This window comes from Molossus molossus, unplaced genomic scaffold, assembly GCF_014108415.1.
Source record: "Molossus molossus isolate mMolMol1 unplaced genomic scaffold, mMolMol1.p scaffold_m16_p_6, whole genome shotgun sequence".
NCBI classification, from domain to species: domain Eukaryota; kingdom Metazoa; phylum Chordata; class Mammalia; order Chiroptera; family Molossidae; genus Molossus; species Molossus molossus.
Genome location: NW_023425399.1, coordinates 73,599,895 through 73,621,736, shown reverse-complemented (window position 1 = coordinate 73,621,736; position 21,842 = coordinate 73,599,895). Strand labels below are relative to the sequence as shown.

At 41.1% G+C, this 21,842-nt stretch overlaps 1 protein-coding gene and 1 pseudogene across 2 annotated transcripts in view; one reads left to right on the top strand and one right to left on the bottom strand.

Moving 5' to 3' along the window:
- Positions 1–9,992: 9,992 nt before the first annotated feature.
- The window catches only part of USP14 (ubiquitin specific peptidase 14), a 56,764-nt gene continuing 44,914 nt past the window's right edge, over positions 9,993–21,842 (top strand). The window contains exons 1-3 of one of the 2 annotated variants that reach the window (XM_036244049.1): positions 9,993–10,169; positions 14,072–14,217; positions 18,039–18,071. In XM_036244049.1, the coding sequence (XP_036099942.1) occupies positions 10,154–10,169; positions 14,072–14,217; positions 18,039–18,071 (195 nt within the window). In that variant the 5' untranslated portion in view covers positions 9,993–10,153. Of the gene's footprint in view, positions 10,170–14,071; positions 14,218–18,038; positions 18,072–21,842 lie in introns of those variants that run through there. The other variant, XM_036244050.1, reaches the window with a different exon arrangement.
- On the bottom strand, positions 12,952–13,534 carry LOC118618128 (annotated as a pseudogene).

The window sequence follows — 21,842 nt, the reverse complement described above, 5'->3', positions numbered from 1 at the left end:
TCAAAAAATGTCCTCGGGTGAGGATGGAAAAAAAAAAAAAAGAATACAATTATAATACAGTCGACCCTCCTTTATCGCGGTTAATCAGTTCCAGATTCTACCACTATAAATGGATTTCCGTGTGGTAGGATTCTTTATTTATATACAGTTGTCCCTGGCCACTTCGCGCTTTGACGTTCGCGGCTTCACTCTATCACGGTTTTTTTCGAGTAAAAATACCGCGATAGAGTGAAGCCACAAATGTCAAAGCGCAAAGTGGCGAGGAACGACTGTAAACCTATTTGCACCCGTGTGGCTCACTGAGCATCAATCATGTACCAAGAGGTTGCCGGTTCAATTCCCAGTCAGGACACACGCCCAGGTCATGGGCCTGATCCCCAGTGTGGAGCATGCAGGAGGCGACCAATTGATGTGAGAGCATCGATGTTTCTCTCTCTCTCCCTCCTCCTTCCTCTCTCTCTCAAATCAATAAAGAAAAAAAATTTAAATAAAGCTATTTGCAGCCAAATATAGAATAAGATAGTTTACCATTCCCAGAAACTCACTTAAAAGTCCATTAAAGTTGTACAGCACTTAAGAGAGTTCATCACCTACATAGTGATAGTGGAGATGGTATGGTTTAGTGGAGACTAAAAGGATTATTAATATAGTTGATAGTAATGATATAATGAAAAATTCATTAATCTGAGCAGTATCATCTTGAGCACACTGTCATTGCCATCGTATCATTCTTATTCTCTAGCCTTCTGGAGCTACACTAATTTTTGTCCATTTCTTGTTGATGCTATAATATAGGGTAGGGCAAAAGTAGGTTTACAGTTGTTCATATGGAAAATAATATAATTAATAAATAATAATATAAGAATAAACCCTGTGTTTTACATACTCACAACTGTAAACTGACATGTCCCACCCTGTATTCTTATTTTCTATTGTTGATAATACTTCACTATGTAAGAGTATTAGTATAGCTGAAAGACAAGGGAATAGGAAAGGGGAGAGAAAAAGGGGAAGGAAAAGCTAGAAGTTCTATTTTACTTATCTCATATAATTGCAGTCAAGATATAGTCTAAAGTCCCATGGAACAGGAAATGGAGGTTTAAGTATGTTAAAACTCTTTGTTGTTGTTGTTTTGTTTTTTTCTGTTAATCCTCACCTGAGGATTTTTGCCATTCATTTTTTTTTTTCTTTTAGATAGAGTGGAAGAGAGGGAGGGAGAGACAGAGAGAAGCATCTATGTGTCTCTCACACGCTCCCTGACCAGGGCTGGCGATCCAACCTCTGAGCCAAACCGGTCAAGACAAAATTCTTTTTTTTAAATCCTCACCCAAGGATATTTTTCCATTGATTTTTTCTTTTTTTTTAATTCTTGCCCAAGGACATGTTTACCTTTAGACAGATTAGGAGGGAGGGAGAGAGGGAGAGAGAGAGAGAGAAACATCGATGCAAGAGAGACATATCGACTGGTTGCCTCCCAAGCCACCCTGAGCAGGGCCAGGGATAAATCGCAACCCAGGTATGTTCCCTTGTCCGGAATCCAAACTGGGCCTCATTGGTCTGCGGGCTGACGCTCTAACCACTGAGCCAAACTGGCCAGGGCTCCATTGATTTTTTTAGATAGAGTGCAGGGAGGGAGAGAGAGAGAGAGAAAGAGAGAGAGAGAGAGAGAGAGAGAGAGAGAGAGAGAGAGAGAGAGAGAGAGAGAGATCTATGTGACAGGGGCATCAATTGGTTGCTTTTTACATGACCCCGACCAGGGCTGGGGTTTGAACCTGCAACCCAGGTACTACCCTTGACCAGGAATTGAACCCGTGACCCTTTGGTCCTCTGGCTGACACTCTAACCGCTGAGCTAAACTGGCCAGGGCCAGGGCAACATTCTTAATGTAACCAATAAAAGAACTAAAACTTAAAATTATAAAAGTTGGGAGAAGTAGGAAGGGGAAGAGGAGGAAGATATCTCATAATAAGCTACATCCTCTTATTTTATAATGAGGATTCAGTAGATATTGTGTAAACTTGGTAAATTAACAAATTGGGTTATAAGAATATTAATTAGAATTAGGAAGGTGACTACCAGTAGCTCTAAAATCACAATGGGTTCAAGTCAGTTGCCTGTGAGAAGTGGGATTGGGGGTGGGGTGGGGAGAGAAAGACTTATTTTTCTTTAAATATCTTCCTGTTACTGTTTGAATTTTAAACCTTGTGCATGTATTACTTTACTAATTTTTAAAGTAGAGACAATTATAATGGCCTTTCTGCCTTGATTCACTGGGGTCCCTATAAAAGAATTCTTGCCCTGGCCTTTTTGGCTCAGCAATTAGAGCGTCAGCCCCTCTGAAGAGTCTTGGTTCAATTCCCACTCAAGGGCAAGTACCTAGGTTTCAGGTTCCATCCCCAGCCATGGTTGGGGTCTTGCAGGAGGCAGCCAATCGATGTGTCTCTTTCATTTCAATGTTTCTCTTTCTCTCTCCCTCCCTCCCACTCTATTTAAATAAACAAATAAACAAACAAAAAAATCAATGGAAAAATATCCTCAGTGAGTATTAAAAAATAGCAATTATTCTTGACTTAGGGTAGATCTTTGATTTGGAATCAGAGATCATCTGGAAAAGTCTAGCACATGGAAATTTCAATATAATTTTTCTTCTTTTAGGTAATGCCTAGTGGTTTTATGAAGATAGTAAACCCCTACTTTTTTTTATCCTTGCACCCAGATTCTCTATAATCATGTCCCACATTAGCCACCCTACATTATCTAATGCCACAGCCCTACACATGTCCTCTGCTCTATTCTAGCTAGTCTTCCTATCCTCCACATGCATAGTTATTACTTATTTTAATATTTCTGATAAACTATGAGCTCCTGCAATACAAGTTCATGAATAGACAATCAATAAATAATTGTTGCTAGACTGGTTGTGGCTCAGTAGATTGAGCATCGTCACATGGGCTGAGAGGTCCCTGGTTCGATTCCCAGGCTGGGCATATGCCTGGGTTGCAAGCTTGATCTCCAGTAGGGGTCCTGCAGAAGGCAGCCGAACTATCTCTCTCTCTCTCCCTCTCCCTTCCTCTCCAAAAAACATCAATAAAAACATATTTTAAAATAAATAAATAAATAAATAAATAATTGTTGAATTAATTAATTTGCTTACTATGAGGTTTTGTTTCTTCTGCCTCTCTAGGACCCTCCTGCCCCAGCTGCCTCCTACTTGCTTCAGTTTCTTTTTCTTCTCTGAATTCCTATCACCAACACCAGCAATCCATTATTCAGCAAATAGGTAGTGTGCTTACTTTATGCTGGGTCTGTGCAGGCCTAGAGGATACAGAAATGAGCAAGATAGATGTAGTTGCTGTCCAGATATGAAGCAGATAAGACACAGATAGTGATCTAATTAAAAGTATAAAAGTTCTCAGAGTACAACACAGTCCTGATTTATCTAATTGAATTAACCATCAAATATTTCTGAAGGAAGTACAAAGATATTTTCATAGTCTACATGAAAAGATAAAATATTTACTATATACATATGTAAAAAAAAGACAGTAAATATTAAATGTTAAATAAATAATGCAAAATAAAAAACAGTTGCTTAAAGAAACAGAAAACTTTGTAAGGTTTAGAAATATGTCATGGAAGTGAGATGTAAGTGGAGAGAAAATGGGAAGAACTTGATTCTAAGGTAGGGGTGAGGGACAAAAATGGAAGGCATAAAAGCACAGTAATTCAAGTGTCATGGAATTTAATTGAAGTATAAGGTAGTATAGACAGGGAAATATTGGGTCAGATCAGTTTATTTGTGTCTAATTGTGGAGATTTTTGTTTCTGAAAAAAACTTTTTGAGGGTGAGAATTACAAATCATTTACTTCTTCTGTTTTGTGTTCATTAATTAAAACTTCTGGAATTGAACTTAGCCTAGAAGATAGATGTATAAATCTATGTATGTACCTGGTATTTGTTCTGTTTTACATCAGCTCTATTTGGTCATTATTCCTGACATATACTCAACTAGCTATTTAAATCTTAGAACATTGAGAGCACCCAGGAATAGATATTTTCCTTACAGGTAAAAAAGACTAAGCAACGAGGAGTTTTGTCACTTGTTTTAGGAAAACTTTATAAGTTTGAACATTATTTACAAAAGAGTCCAAAATCCACTGTCTCCCTCTTGCATAAAAAATAAGAGTTTAGGCTTGAATCTCTCTGCCCTATTAGAGATGACATTTCCCAGACTTCCATGCAGGTAGGCCAGGAAATATTTTCACCAATGAAAAGTGATTTGTTTCACATTCTTACTGTTCCTCTTGCTTAAAAGAAAATTGTTACTCTGTATTTCCCCCCTTCTATTTCTTCTTCCTATGGGCTAAAACCCAGATAGTCCTGCAACCCATTTTCAATGAACTCCCTTAATGACTTGCTGCTCAAAAGAGTGATTTCCTAAGAGCTTGTTAGTATTTTAGACATCATCCCAGATGTACTGATTCAGAATCTTCATTTTAACAAGGTCCCAGGTAATTCACATTCCTATTAAAGCACTGCTTTAGGGAATGTTGGCTTTTTTTAAAAAAATTTTTTTCTTTATTGATTTTAGAAATAAAGAGGGAGAGAGAAATAGAAACATCCATGAGAGAGAACATCGATTGGCTGCCTCCTGTATGCCCCCTCATTGGGGATTTGGCCCACAACCTGCATGTGCCCTGACCAGGAATCAAACTGGCAACCTCTTGGTACATGGATCGATGCTCAACCACTGAGCCACACTGGCCAGGCAGGGAATGTGGTCTTAAAACAACCTCATGAAGCAGAGCCATTGCTCTTCTCCAATCATCCATAACTTGCTAGCAATTTAATTTTGAGGCCTCTCTATTATAGCAGCATAGCATTCACTCTAATACAATTTGTCTAATCTGTTGACTGAAAACTAGGTTATGCATTTATTAGGAAATGCTTGTTGAACACATTTTACAGGTAAAGTACTATTCCAGGCCACACACACACAATTTGGAATATATTATACATTAAAAATGACATATATTTATACATTTATACATATTTAAATAGTTGGGAGATTTTATTTATTTATTTATTTTTGTGTTTTTTTTTTTTTTTTCACATCTTTATTGTTGGATGTAAAATGTATTACAGATGTTCCACATTTTTCCCCCATTAACCCCCTCCTCCCCCCTCCCGCCCCCCTCCCACCTTTTCCCAAGCTATTGTCCGTGTCCATTGGTTATGCATATAAGTTCTTTGGTTTATCTCTTCCCACCCCCCCAACCCCTTTCCCTTTGAGGTTTGTCAGTCTAGCAATGAATTTGTGCTTCTTAATCCCTTCACCTTTTTCACCCTTTCCCACAACCCCCTTCCCAACTGGCAACCAACAAAATGTTCTCTGTATCTATGAGAATGTTCCTGTTCTTCCTGTTCATTTTGTTTGTAGATTCCATTGTTGAGAGATATGTATTCATTGCCATTTTGTTTGTTCATACATTTTATCTTTTTCTTTAAAAAGACCCTTCATCATTTCATATAATAACGGTTTGGTAGTGATGAACTCCTTTAACTTTTTCTTGTCTGGGAAAGTTTTTATATGTCCATCGATTCTAAATGACAGCTTTGCAGGATAGAGTAATTTTGGTTGTAGGTTCTTGGTTTTCATCACTCTGAATATTTCTTGCCACTCCCTTCTGGCCTGCAAAGTTTCTTTTGAGAAATCAGCTGACAGCCTAATGGGAACTCCCTTGTAGGTAACTAGCTGCCTTTCTCTTGCTGCTTTTAAGATTCTCTCTTTGTCTTGAACCTTTTGCATTTTGATGATGATGTGTCTTGGTGTGTGCCTCTTGGGGTTCATCTTGTTTGGGACTCTCTGAGCTTCCTGGACTTGTATGTCTGTTTCCTTCACCAAGTTAGGAAAGTTTTCTGCCATTATTGTTTCAAACAGGTTTTCGATTTCTTGTTCTCTCTCTTCTCCTTCCGGCACCCCCAAGATGCGAATGTTGGCACGCTTGAAGTTGTCCCAGAGGCTCCTTACACTATCCTCATTTTTTTGGATTCTTTTTTCTTTTTGCTGTTCTGATTGGGCGTTTTTTGCTTCCTTATATTCCAAATCGATGGTTTGCTCCTTGGATTTACGTACTCTATTATTGAAGCTATGTAAATTATTCTTTATTTCAGTTAAAGCCTCCTTCGTTTCTAACTGTGCAGCGATCATTTCTGACTGGTCCTTTTTTATGCTCTTGAGGCCCTCACTGAGTTCATTGAGCATCCTTATAAGCAGTATTTTGAACTCAGCATCTGTTAGGTTGCTTATCTCCATTTCGCTTAGTTCTTTTCTTGGGGTTTTGTTCTGTTCTTTCATTTGGGACCTGTTTCTTTGTATCCTCATTTTGGCTGCCTCCCTGTGTTTGTTTCTGTGTATTACTTAATGAGAGGTATAGGGCTCGCTGAGACCCGATGCTGCTCGTTTGAAAGAATTTAGGAAAAACCTGAAGCAGGATCCAAGACAGGCCAATCCTATGGTTAAGCAAGTGGCAACAGCTTGGGTGGGCCTAAAAGTTGGGTGGGGCGGGGCGGCGCCTCAGGGAGTCACCAGGGCGGGGCTACCAGTGTGAGCCAGATTGCTGGAGTCCCAGGTATGGCGACTGTCTGCCGCCCCAGGGAAGGGCTCACCAAAGGAACAAAGGCCTCTTACAGCACGTTTGTCCCCAGGAAGCCCCCTCTCCAGCCCTCGCTCCAGTGCCAAACAGCTCAGTTCTTCCCTGTATGTCTCTGGAGCCCCTTGAGCTGCCTTTCCTCCAAGCTTAGAGGGAGAGAGTCCGACCAGTCCGTGCGCGGGCCCTTTAGGGAGCTGCCTGTGGCTCCAGCCAGGTCAGCTTCCCTGAGCCTCAGTTTCCGCTGGTTTTTCCAGCCAGAAGTTATGGGGACTTCTCTTCCTGGCACTGGAAACCTGAGCGGGGCACCTGGTGTGGGACGGGGACCCCTCAGTCCTCAGGGAGGACCTTCCTAGCCATGGGAGCCTCCTGATTTTTATCTGCCACACTTGGGTGTGGGACCAACCTGTTGAGCCGCTGTGCCGCCGCCGCCGCCCCTCCTACAGGTCTGGATGTAGCTGCTTTTTTTTTTTTTAATTCCGTAGTTGTAGCACTTCCATTCAGCTTGATTTCAGGCGGTTTTAGATGATGGTTGTTCTGTACTTTTGTTATAATTTGGATGTGGTTGTGGGAGAACGCGATACTGCGTTTCCCTACGCCGCCATCTTGACCGGAAGTCAATAGTTGGGAGATTTTATACATATATATTACTTGGGAATATAAATTCTCAAATTATTTAAGGCTGGTCTTTTTCCCTCCAAGAGTTTATAATTTAGTAGAGGAAAAAAGAATATTAAAATTATAGATGCCATAAGAAAGTGTAGTCAATACTTGCTTTTTTTTTTTTTTTTTAATACCTGTGGTAGAATAATGCTTTCTCAAAGACACCCATGTCCCAATATCTTGAACCTGTGAATATGGTACCTTCTATACAAAGTATCTTTGCAGATATGATCAAGTTATGAATTTTAAGATGAGAATAGTATCCTGATTATCTAGGTGAGGTCAGTGTAATCAAGAGATAGGCAGAGGATCAGAGTCTGAGCAAGAGCTGTGAGGATGGAAGCAGAGGCTGGAGTAGTGCCATTGCTAGAATGGGCCATGAGACAAGGAATGTGGGCAGCCTCTAGGTTTTGGAAATAGGTAAGGAATGAATTTTCCATAGAGCCTCTAGAAAGAGTGCAGTCTTGCCAACACCGTAAGGCTAAGACCATTCTTGGACTTCTGTATTCTAGAACTGTAAGATGATAAATGTGTTTTGTTTCAGGCCACTAAATTTATAGTAATTGTTACAACAGCCATAGGAAACTAATACATAGTTCTTCCATTTTGGGCAGCCCATGCCCCATACCCCAGTGTGTCTGGGTGGGGAGGCAGAGCCAGGCATTCTGTTCCCTATCATTGGCCAATTGCCAATTATACCTTCTTCTTTGGGTTATGGAATCTTGAGGGACTGAGGTAGACACAGAATTAGAAATTACTCATGGAGGTGGTGGCAGCAGTATCCAGACAGTTCCTGTGATATGACCTTGCCTATGTTCCCTGGTGTCTGCACCCCTTGGTTTCTACCTAATATATATGCCTGGGTTGCTGCTTTTTCTATTGATTCTGTTAGCTTATCCTACATTCTACCAATCTACATTCTCCGATTTCTGTTGTTTATAACAAAGAGATTTGACTAACTCAGAGAGTCATATTTCAGTACTCCTAGTAAATTCATCTTTGTTTTTTCCTTTATTGATTTTAGCAAGAAAGGAAGGAAGACGTAGAAAGAGATGAAAACATGGATGAGAGAGAACATCAATCAATTGGCCACCTCCCACATGCCCCCCCCACACTGGGGATTTGGCCGACAGCTTGGGCTTGTGCCCTGACTGAGAATCAAACCAGCAACCTTTTGGTGCATGGGTTCAAGCTCAACCACGGAGCCACTTTGGGAAGATGATTCATTTTTGTATCTACAGCTTCTGTATTGAGTATCTTGAACTCAATATATACTTTTTAAATAAGAGGAGCAGATAGCTACAATGTAATGCTACTTGATAGAAAGGGCAATTGCAGGAATAGGCTTCAAGTGTATATGAAAGAGCATTAAATGGAGACTTTTAAGTTGGATTCAAGTTCTGTTGACCAAATGAGGAAGGGACAGTCAAAGCAGTAAATGGTAGGTAGTTCACTTTCTGATATTTGGCCACCTTTTTACACATTATTTATTTATTTACAAACATTCAGGTTAAGATATTACCAATATAATACTTATTTAAAGAAGTTAACCTTGCCTGGCAGGTGTGGCTCAGTGGATTGAGCATCCTCATATGGGCTGAGAGGTCCCATTTCCATTTCTAGTCAGGACACATTGGGTTCGATCCCCAATGGGGGGCATGCAGGAGGCAGCCAATGAATGTTTCTATCTCTCTCTCCCTTCCTTGCTCTCTAAAAAAAAAAAAAAAAAAAGTCAATCTTAAGCAGAGGATTCTATCCATCAGACACATATAGTCCAGGGCTTAGCAGAACATGCTATGTGGGGCAAGGTTGCTATCATCCACAGCTTTTGCTGACATAGAGGAAGGCCAGGTATGTAACTTTTCTTTAAAAAAAAATTTTTTTTCCCCCTTCATTGATTTTTTAGAGAGGGAGAGAGAGAGGAACATCAGTGAGGGAGAACATAGTTGGCTGCCTCTTGCATGACCCACTGGGATCAGGCCCACATCCTGGCCACATGCCTTGACCTGGAATCAAACTGGCAATAGGTCCATGCTCAACCACTGAGCCACACCAGCAGGGCTGTAAATTTTCTTTTATGCTTCCTTTTATTACTAGCATCATTCGACATCCTTACTTTGCCCCTTATGTCTTAAATTCAGATCCCCAGGTCCCCCAATGACGCCAGATGTTAGCTGTACCAAAAGAGGAGTGTGTCGTAAACAAATTTGGTCATGTTTCTTTTTGCCACAAAAATACTTAAATGGAGGGCTAGCCATTCTCATTCATTAGTAGACAGGTGGATTTGAGCGGTGGGGGAAGTAGTCTCTCAGCTCTACTACTGGCTACATTAACAACAAAAATGCGCGACTGTATTGACCCACCATTTCGAAAATAGGCGAAAAGACTTTCAAAAAATACAGCCGCAAAAATTTCAGGTTCCTACCCACCTGCGGCCAGACTGGGCGGGGCCAGGCCCACGTGGCGGTGGGCGCGGGGCGGTGGCTTGTAAGTGCGCAGGCGCCCACCTGTAGTGGCGCAGGGGTAGCGAGTCCCCGCTCCGCGCCGGGGTCTCTCACGCCGACGCCTCTCCCGGCTTCCTTCCCACCTCGCTGGTCTCTCCGCCCTCCAGGCCCCGCCTCGAAGCTCAGCTCCTCCCTTCCTCTAGCTCTGCGGGCGAACTGCGTGTTGCTGCGTCATCGCCAGTGGCCGGTTTGAATGAGGTCCTCGTCGCACCCGAGCTGCCGCCAACATCGCGCCTCCATCTCGGCTGCTGCTACAGCTTCTTCGCGTCCCTTTCCCTGCGCTGCCCTTGCCAGGCCCAGCCTTCCTGCGCCGCCGCCTTGCCTCTCGCCCCGCCATGCCGCTCTACTCCGGTGAGCTCCCTCCTCGCCTCGCGTCCCGCAGTCCTCCCCAGCGCAGGCCTCTGAGTAGGCCTGGCCTGCAGGGCGGGCGCTGAGCCGAGCACGGGCGGGGGAGGGGACGGGGAGGCGTGGGCGAGGGTGTCTGCGGCGTGCAGTTGAGCCTGGCCCCCTTCTCCTTGCCTGTCCGAGCCCTGCAACGCGGAGGAGCGCCCTCTCCAGGGCCGCCTGGTGGGTGGGGTGGGAGCGGGAGTGGAGATGGGAAGCCGCGAGCGTCGGCCTCTGGGAGTGGTGACTCTGCAGAATAGTTTCTGGCGCTGTCCTGGTGTGCAGGGGAAGGTGGGGTGTGTCCTGGGGCACCCGGATCAGGTGGGAGGTGTAGTGGGATTTCCTCGTGTTCATCAGTGGTAGCTGTGGAAGGAGCGGCAAGGAGGGACTCCTGAAGTAAGGGAAGGATGGAGGGACCCGAGATGTAAGATTAGCTTTCGTCATTCATGGAGTTTCCCTCAGTAGCTTCTCTTCGTTTACTTCTTGCTGCCTTTGCTCCACCCCCCCTTTTGTACCAATGTCTGTTCTATCCCAAGGCAAATTGCAACGTATTTTTTTTTACTTCTTTTTTATTTCACTAAACATTGTATTAACTTTCTGTGTCCAAAGCTTAGTGTTAGGTTTGTGAGGAAGATGAATACAGTGTCCGCGGGCATCATTTCCTTTTGATTGGCGTTTGACAGGTTTTTGCCTGATGGTAGTCTAAGGGATTGGCCGGCCATCACATTTTTCATTGATGAACCTTCCTGTTTCCTAGTCCGATCCAAAATGGCACCTAAGATTATGTGGTGGCTTCACTTGGCTATGGGTATGCGATTCTTTGGCCATACTTGACTATCATAATTCCTTTATTGAAGGTTGAACATTTTCTTTCTTTTTTTTTTTTTTTATCCTCACCCGAGGACATTTTTCCATTTTTTGTACAGACAGAGTGGGAGGGAGAGAGAGGAAGAGAGAGAGAGAGAGAAACATCGATGTGAAAGGGACACATCGAGTGGCTGCCACCCGCACGACCAACCAGGGCCGGGGACAAACTGCAACCAAGGTGCATGCCCTTAGCGGGAACCGAACCCGGGTCTCTCCGGACTGCAGGCGGGCGCTCTAACCGCTGAGCCAAACCGGCCAGGGCAGGTTGAACATTTTCAAAGAATGATATGAAACAAACGTGAAGTTTAATCTTGAGATGGATTCTTGATGTTCTAGAATCTTGAATGCTTTAATAATGATTGCTCAACCTTTCTGTAATTATTAGCAGTACAGTAATTACACAATAACAGTAGAATGATACTTGAAATATTCCATTTCTGCAATGTAGAGTTAAGGGAGCACTAATTAACTAATGGCAATAAATCCTACTGTAGGCTAATACTTAAACACCGAGGTCTAAAACACTGTGTGTCTAATATTTAGACACACAGACAACAAAACCAACCACTCTCTTTTGTTCCCCTTAAAATACCAGTATTCACCAAACTCGTGTATCTCAAAAATTGAGTTTCTTTAATATTTAATCAAACGCTTCCTTATTTTCAAAATGGGGGAATTGAAGTAGATTTCTTCTTTTGATATCTCTATTGAGAATCAGTATTTTCAGGTTCTACAAAAAGCCCTATATTAAAATGAGAACATTTAAAGTACTGTTTTATAAGTTTTGGTAGAAAATTAAATATCCAGATTCTTATGTGGTTAAGGTAAGGGCCATAAAATTTAATGACCACTTGTGTGTCTGGCATAAAGCTAGTGTTTTTTTGTTGCTATTAAATGTGTTTTTGATTTTTTTTTAGAGTGAGAGAGAAACATTGATGTGAGAGAGAAACATCCGTTGGCTGCCTCCTGCATGCCCCTGCTGGGGACTAAGTCCCAAACCTGGGCATGTGCCCTGACTAGGAATCCAAAGGGAGACCTCTTGGTGCATGGGTTGATGCACAAGCCACTGAACCACACCAGCTGGGCTCTTTTCTTTTTTATTTATTTATTTTTTATTTTTATCCTCACTTGAGGACATTTTTGCATTTATCTTCAGATAGAGTGGGAGGGAGCGAGGGAGGAAGAGAGAGGGAGAGAAACATCGATGTGAGAGAGACACATCGAGTGGTTGCCACCCACATGACCCCAACAGGGGCCGGGGACAAACTGCAGCCGAGGTATGAGGTACGCGCCCTTAGCGGGAACCAAACCTGGATCTCTCTGGTCTGCGGGCTGACACTAACTGCTGAGCCAAACTTGCCAGGGTTCTTTTCTTTTTTCAAGTAGCCATTTGAGCCCTGGCCAGTTTGACTCAGCAGTTAGAGCATTGGCCTGCGGACCAGAGAGTCCTAGGTTTGGTTCCCGCTAAGGGCACGTACCTCGGTTGCAGTTTGTTTCTGGCTCAGGTTGGGGTTGTGTGGGTGGTGCCCAGTGGATGTTTCTCTCTCACCCTCTTCTTCCCCCTTTCCCTCCTTCACTATCTGAAAATAAATGCAAAAATGTCCTCGGGTGAGGATTAAAAAAAAAAATGCAAATAGCCATTTGAATGTCTGTGAAGTAGGATTTCAATATTTTTTAGTGATTTAGATATATGTTTGAATTTTTACTATTTGACCATCCTGTGCTAAGGAACTACACTTTTCAATTCTTACGTCAGCAGTTTTTTGTTTTTTTCTGCCTCAGATTTATTCGCACAGATAGCACAGGAGGACACCAGTTCCATGTAGACGCAGCCTAGGGGTCAAATCAGTCCTTCTGTCCTCACGTCGCCAGACAGAAGCCTCTATTGTGGAGCATTTGTGATAGTCTGGGCACCTTTGGGAGCAGGAGCCTGAGCTGCAGCTGCTCGAAGCCTGGGGCTTGGTCTGAGCCCTGGCCTTGGACTTTGGCCAGCAGAGCCTGAAGCCCTTGGCGATGTGGGCACGAGCATGTTTCCCAAGCTTGGGGTGAGCAATATAGGCAAGTCAACTGAGCTTTCGGCTGCCGCCCTTCGGGATCTTGGGCTTGACCTCCTTGGGCTTTACAAGGGCCTTAATAGACTCAGCACGTGTGCTCATGGCCTTGGCATTGTTGGCCTGCATCTTCTTCAGGCCCTTGTTGTGCTTCTCAGCAAAGTGCATGTTCCTTAGGAACTTGGGGTCTACCATTTTAAGAGATTCGTATCTCTGTGATCGGGGTTTCTTTTTCTTTTTTTATGTATGTGCCCCTAGTGGGAACTGAACCTGGGACTCTGGTCCACAGGCTGATGCTCCAACCGCTGAGCCAAACCGGCCAGGGCATGATCGGGGTTTCTTGATGCCGTTTCTGTGCCATTTTCGGGACTGGTTGTGCGTGGTGTGGTTCTTGGACTTGGCCATCTCTCCACCAAAGCCCGTGGCTCCCAAAGCTCCTGGGACTGGAAGAGAAAGAGCTACACTTTTCAATTCTTAGAATGCAGAATTTTCCTTGTTTTAAATATACTTTTTTCTCCCAATTTTTTTTCCTTTCCATTTACCTTTCAAAAACCTTTCTTTCTCCTCTCTATTCCAACAATACGTAGATTTTGTTCACTGCTAAACTAAATACATTAATACATTTTGAAGTCTGTGAACCTTATTCTGGGAAATATTTCAGTGTGATCATATTTTGCAGAGATTATTGATGTAGGATTCAGAAGACTTGAGTATTTACTAACAAGTGTTTTTTTACCTTAGGAAATCAACCGGCTTCTCTTACTGCTGGTTCCCTTATTTATCAAATGAGAAGTTGGATTAGATCCAGTTAAATATCCAGTTAAAAATTAGTATAGGCATTATGAATATAAAAAGATGAATGACATAGTTTGGCTTTCAAGAACTAGCCTTCTAAATCCTAAGTCTTTCTATTTTGTAAATGAAAAAAAATAAATTATGGTTTGTTTGCAGTTACTGTGAAGTGGGGAAAGGAGAAATTTGAAGGTGTAGAATTGAATACTGATGAACCTCCAATGGTGTTCAAGGCTCAGCTTTTTGCACTGACTGGAGTCCAGCCAGCCAGACAGAAAGTTATGGTGAAAGGAGGAACATTGAAGGTAAAACTTAGTCCATACTTTCATTATATACTATTATTATATAGTTAGTGAAATGTAGCATTTGAGTTTTTTTGTTTTAATTTGTGAGAGTATATAGTTATGGGATTACAACTGTTTTATTCATGTCAGTGTAAGAAGGAACATTCTAGCCATTTCAAACATTATATTATAAAAGCATAATTAAATTTTTTATTTTCAAATGCACTTTTAATTAATGCCTCTGTAGATCAGAGCAGTGGAGCACTTCCATTTATTTGTATTGTTTGAATATATTTTCCTAGGAGGGTGTGTTAAATGTATTCCTTTATTTTTAGACTATTATAAAATCTATTTGTATTTTCTTAGTGATTTTCTGTTATGGGGTGGAAATTTTTATTTCTGTTAAAAATATGGAACAGTATGGTAGATTTTTTTTTTTTTTTTTTAGTAAAAAGACTACTACAAAATGTATTTTTTACATGCATTTGAATGTGGATATTAAAAAATATTTCAACATCTTTACCAAAGCCCCAGTTCTGAAATACTGGAAAACTGTTAATATTTTCTTGTGGTCTTTCTTGCATCCCACCCATTGAAAAAGAGCTTCTTTCTCTATTTACTTTCTTTATTGATTTTAGACAGAGATGAAGGGAGAGGGAGAGAGAGATGGAAACATCAATGAGAGAGAACATAGATTGGCTGCCTCTTGCATGCCCCCCACTGGGGATCAGGCCTACAACCTGGGCATGTGCCCTCACCAGGAATCGAACCAGTGACCTCTTGGTGCATGGGTCGACGCTTAATCACTGAGCCATACAATCTGGGCAGGCTTCTTTCTCTTTTTTTTTTTTTTTTTTTTTTTAATCCTCACCCGAGGACATTTTTCCATTTTTTGTACAGACAGAGTGGGAGGGAGAGAGAGGAAGAGAGAGAGAGAGAAACATCGATGTGAAAGGGACACATCGAGTGGCTGCCACCCGCACAACCAACCAGGGCCGGGGACAAATTGCAACCGAAGTACGTGCCCTTAGCGGGAACCGAACCCGGGTCTCTCCGGACCGCAGGCGGATGCTCTAACCGCTGAGCCAAACCGGCCAGGGCAAGCTTCTTTCTCTTAAGAGTAATTGCTATCTAACATCTATCAGGAGATGGAAGAAAAAAAAACTTCTTTTTTTTTGTTTATAAAAAGAGGAAACTTAATTTTTCCAAGTTCCTTTGGAATGATCATATTGACTACAGTTAAGAGTTCAAGCTTACTAGCATCATTGATAAAAGGCCACAAAAAAAGATGCAAAGTTATTTTCTTCATTGTTATTTGTAATACTGTATAGATATAGTTTTAATTTTTTTTCTTTATTGATTTTAGAGAAAGAGGAAAGGAGAGGGAGAGAGAAATAATAAACATCAATGAGAGAGAACATCAGTTGGCCGCCTCCTGAATGCCTCTGCTGGTGATTGGGCCTACAACGCTGGGCATGTGCCCTAACCGAGAATTGAACTGGTGACCTCTTGGTGCATGGGTCGACACTCAACCAGTGAGCCACATCGGCTATATAAGTATAGTTATAATAAAATACTTTCTTAAGAAAGTAGATATGAAATGCTAAAAAGCTATATAGTTAATTTTAGAGATAAGGGCTGGCCACCCTTGTCAGCTGGGCAGTAAAACAGATGTTGGTGAAGAAACATTATTTCCCCTCCACCTTGCAGTATGAACTTTTGGTCACTGATAACCTAATTTCTGCTGAGCTGAGTACAAGCATACCTCAGAGATATTGCAGGTTTGGTTCCAAGACACTGCAATAAAGCGAATATCACAGTAAAGCATGTCACAGATATTTTGGTTTCCTAGTGTATGTGAAAGTTATGTTCATACTGTACTGTAGTCTATTAAGTGTGCAATAGCATTATGTCTAAAAAAGCAAAGTACATACCTTAATTAAAAAAAACTTTATTGCTAGATAATGATAATCACTTTCTGAGATTCAAGGTTTTTGCTGGAGGGTCTTGTAAAAGAAATACAATATCTACAAAGCACAGTAAAGCAAAGCACATTAAAACAAGGTATGCCTGAACTGGTGATGTACTGTAGAGAATTATAGAAAAATGCTAATTAAATGAAACTGATGGCTAATAGCTACCACTTATTGAATACTTGCTTTGTGCCAGGCTTTTCTTTTTTTTTTAATCCTTACCTGAGGATATATAGTTTTTTATTTTCAAATAGAGTGAGAGGGAGGGAGGAAGAGAGAGAGAGAACGAGAGAAAAAGAAACATTGCTGTGAGAGAGACACATTGACTGGTTGCCTCCCTCATGACCCCGACCAGGGCTGGAGACAGAACTGCAACCAAGGTATGTGCCCTTGGCTGGAATTGAACCCACGACTCTCTGGTCCAAGGGCTGACAAACTGTTGCGCCAAACCGGACAGGACAATGCCCGGATTTTCTTTTATTTATTTTTTAAAAATTCTCAACTGTATATATTTTAAAGATGATTAAAGTAAATGTATTTTATATATTTTGTAAATGAGGAAACAACATGAGAGCTTTAAGTAAGATACAGTAAGATACCAGAAGAACATGTGATTTACAAGGCAAGTAGATCTGGGTTAATTCGTGACACCACCAAAGGGAAGCAGATTGAGTGCTTGGCACCTTCCGAAAAAACAAAAGGAGTAATATAGAACTGACTTTATTCTGTGAAGGGAAGGGCATAGCTTCAGTAGGCCAATATATCTGTGAACTAATCATAGCATTAAGAAACAAATCTTGATTGAACATGTTGAAGTAAAAATATTGATTAATTGTTTCATAGATGTGAAATTTAGTACTTGGGAAACACTGGACAGGGCAAGTATTATTAAGGGTTAGTTTGCATCGGGTAGTTCTGTTCACTCTTCTGGTATTATTTTTGTTGTTAATCCTCATCTGAGGATATTTTCCCATTGATTTTTATATAGAGTGGAAGGGAGGGGAGGGGAAGAGAGAGAGAGAGAAAGAAACATTGATGTGAGAGAGACATAGCAATTGGTTGCCTCCCAAATGACTCTGACTGGGGCTGGGGATTGAACCTGCAATCCAGGTATGTGCCCTTGACTGGGAATAGAACCGATGATCCTTCAGTCCACAGGCTGACACTAACCACTGAGCCACACCAGCCAGGGCTCTCCTGGTATAATTTTTAATAATACTTTCTCAAGTCTTTTGATTTGGAAGATAAGTTCTATTATTATCCTAATTAGACATTATTTAATGTTACTCTACATTCTTATCATCTAAGGTAGTATTAGCTCTGTTGGTTAAAAACATGCAAAAATTAGCATCTTTCATTTGTCATTAATCAGGTGTTTTTTAGTACTTTTGGTGCTGCCAAGTTTATTGTCTTTTAGATTGTGTCTTATGTAGTTTAAGCAATTGATAGATTTATTATTGTTAGGACTGCATGTCATTTTTAAAAATACTTTGATTACACTAATTTTTTAAAATAGATTTTTATTGTTTTTCTTTTGTTTGTTTTTTTTTTTTTTAAGAGAGAGGAGGGAAGATATAGAAACATCAATGTGAGACAGAAACATCAATTGGCTGCCCCCCTGCACGCCCCCTACTGAGGATTGGGTCTGCAACCCTGGCATGTGCCCTGACTGGGAATTGAACCAGGACCTCTCAGTCCATGGGACGATGCTCAGTACACTTAACCACACTGCCCAGGCTGATTACAGTAATTTAAATAAAATCTGACCATAAAATTCTATTTTGAAGTCGCTTAAAATTAGTTGATTATTAGATTATGTTCAGATTGTACAGGGGTGATTAAATGTTTTTTAATTTGTCTTTAAAACAGGATGATGATTGGGGGAACATCAAAATAAAAAATGTAAGTATTATACTAAAAACTCTATTATAATGCAGTTTCCTAATTATCATATCAAAATATAGTTCAAATGCCTTTTTTTCCATGTGTATATTGAGTTGTTCCAGCAGCATCTGTTGAAAATACTTTCCTTTTCCTATTGACTTGTGTTGGAGACTTTCTTGAAAATCAGCTGTAGGTCTCTTTTTAGACTCTTGTTTTACTGATATATTTGATAAACTTACATCACTACCACATGGTCTTGGTTACTAAAGCTTTATGGTCTGTAAATAAGATAGTGTAAGTTCTCCCAACTGTTTCTTCTTTGAGACTATTTTAGCTCCTTTGCATTTCTGTATAATTTTAGAGAAGTCTGTCAATTTCTACAAATGGACTCCTGGAATTTTGTGTGAGGTTGCATTGAATTTGTAGTTCATTTTGGGAAGAATGAACATCATAATGGTATTAAGTATTAACATTCTTAAATATGGCATACTATTCCATTTGTTTAGGTCTTTATATTTTTAGCAGTTTTGTAGTTTATCATTTTAGCATAGAGGTTTTGCATGGTTTTTGTTAGATTCATAGAAGTTAATGTTTCTTAGCTGTTGAAAAATGATACTTAAAATTTGTTTTCTAATGTTCATGGCTAGATGATAAAAATACAGTATATTTTCATCCTATGATTTTACTAATATAAGATCACTTACTAGTTCTAGTAGTTTTTTTAGATTCCATTGGATTTTTCTGTGTACATAGCATGTTATCTACAAATAGAGGCAGCTTTACTTCTTTCTCCCTTTCCAGTCTTTATGACTGCTATTTCTTTTTATTGACTTACTTCACTGGCATATACAAGTATAATTAATTATATACTGACCAAGTATCCTATGACTTTGCTGATTTTATTAGTGTCTTAGATATGTAGGTATTAGGATAATGTAGGTATACAATTATGTCATCAGCACTGAAGAAGGTTTTATTTTATCTAATTCTATACTTCTTATTTCTCTTTTTTTTCTTGCTTTCTTGCACTGGTGATTAGGATTTTAGCACAGTATTGAGTAGAAATGGTTGATAGTGGACATCATTGCTTTTTTCTGATCTTAGGAGGAAAGTTTCCAGTCTTAGAAGATTTTTTTTACAGATATTCATCATAGGTTGAGGAAATTTGTTTCTCCTAGTTTGCTGACAGTTTTTAACATGAATTGCTAAAATTCATGGGAGTTGAATTGTGTTCAATACTTTTTCTATATCTATTGAAATGACCTTTTTTAAAAATCCTCACCTAAGGATATTTTTCTATTTATCTTCAGCTAGAGTGGGAGGGAGAGGGAGAGAGGGAGAGAGAGAACAACATTGATGTGAGAGGGACACATCCGGTTGCCTCTAGCACGACCCCAACCAGGGCCAGGGACGAACCACAACTGAGGTACGTGCCCTTGACTGGAATTGAACCCGTGACTCTTTGGTCCGCAGGCCAACAATCTAACTGTTGAGCATACCTGCCGGGGCAAAATGATTATTTAAAAAAAGTGTTTTTATTGATTTTTTTAGACAGGAAGGGAGAGAGATAGGTACATCAATGTGGGAGAGAAACATCAATCGGCTGCCTTCTGCATGACCCCTACTGGGGATTGAGCCTGCAACCTGGGCATGTGCCCTGACTGAGAATTGAACGGGGACCTCTCAGTCCATGGGATGATGCTCAATCCACTGAGCCACTCTGGCTGGGCAGAAATGATCATTTATTTTTTTATTCTTTAATCTATTAATGTGGTGAACTACACTGACCTTTTCTTTTTTAATCCTCACCCGAGGACATTCTTGCATTTATCTTTACATAGAGCGGAAGGGGCAGAGGAAGGGAGAGAGAGACAGAAACATCGATGTGAGAGAGACACATTGAGTGGCTGCCACCCACACAACCCCCAACCGGGGCCGGCGACAAACTGTAACCGAGGTACGTGCCCTTAGTGGGAACTGAACCCAGGACTCTGGTCTGCAGGTCGACCGATGCCCCAACCGCTGAGCCAAACCGGCCACGGCTACACTCTCATTTTTTGAATAGTAAACCAACTTTATATTCATGGGATATACCCCAGTTGGTCATTATGTATTTTTTTTTTAAGATTTTTTTTTCCTTTATCGATTTTAGAGAGAGAGGAAGGTAGAGGGAGAAAGAGATAGAAACATCAATGAGAGAGGACATTTATTGGCTGCCTTCTGCATGCCTCCCACTGGGGATTTGGCCTGCAACCTGGGCATGTGCCCTGACTGGGAATTGAACCGGTGACCTCTTGGTATATGGGTTGACGCTCAACCACTGAGCCACACTGGCTGGGCTGTATTTTCCTTATTATATTTTGTCAGATTCTAATTGGTAGTATTTTTTAAGGATTTTTATGTCTTTGCCTGAGAGATACTGGTTTGTGGTTATCTTGAATTGTCTTTGTCTAATTTTGCTATCAGTGTAATGCTGGCCTTATGAAATGAATTAGGAAGCATCTCTACCTCCCATTTTTTCTGGAAGAGTTTACATTGTTTTTTCTTTAAGTATTTTGTAGACTTTTCCAGTGAAGGCCTCCAGACTTGGAACTTTCTTTGTGGGAAGATTTTATTATTTTTTTTAATGTACATTTTTTTTTAATTCCTCATTCGATATTTTTCTATTTATCATCAGATCAAGTGGGAGGGAGGGAGAGAGAGAGAGACAGAAACATCAATACGATAGAGCCACATTGACTGGTTGCCTGTGACACGACCCCAACCAGGCTGGGGACGAACCACAGCTGAGATACGTGCCCTTGATCAGAATTGAACCTGTGACTCATTGGTCCACGGGCTGACACTCTAACCACTGAGCCAAAACCAGCCAGGGCAGAAAGACTTTAAATAAAGAATTCAGTGTCTTGCCCTGGCCTGTTTGGCTCAGCGGTTAGATTGTTGGCCTGCGGTCCAGAGAGACCCAGGTTCAGTTCTCGCTAAGGGCACGTACCTCCAATGCGGTTTGTCCTTGGCCCCACGTGGGGCCATGCGGGTGGCAGCCATTCGATGTGTCCCTTTCACATCAATGTCTCTCTCTCTCTCTCTCTCTCTTCCTCTCTCTCCCTCCCACTCTACCTGAACAAAAATGGAAAAATGTCCTCGGGAGAGGATAAAATAAGAAAAAAGGAATTCAGTGTCTTTAAATAAATGTAGGACTGTTCAGATACTGTATTTTCTTTTATACCAGTTTTTGTAATTTGCCTCTTTTAAGGAGTTGGTTCATTACATTTAAGTTGTTGAATTGATTAGCATAAATACTCTTTCTTTTTGTTAATCCTCACCTGAGGATATTTATTCCGTTGACTTTTTTTAGAGAGAGTGGAAGGTAGGGGAGCAGAGGGGAGACAAACATTGATGTGAGAGAGAAACATTGATGGGTTGCCTTCTGCGCACCCTGACCTGGGCTGGGAATCCAACCTGCAACCAAAGTACATGCCCTTGACTGGGAATTAAACCTTCAACCATTTGGTGTGCAGGCCAATGCACTAAACACTATGCAATACCACCCAGGGCTGGCATAATATACCCTTTTAAAAAATTATTGAAGCCATGGCCGTGTGGCTAAGAGGTTAGAGCATTGGCCCACGGACCAAAGAGTCACTAAATAAATGTAGATTTCTGGTCAGGGGCATGTACTTGGGTTGCAGGTTTGATCCCCAGTTGGGAGCATGCGGGAGGCAACCAGTTGATGTTTCTCTCTCTCTCTCTCTCTCTCTCTCTCTCTCTCTCTCTCTCTCTCTCCTTTCC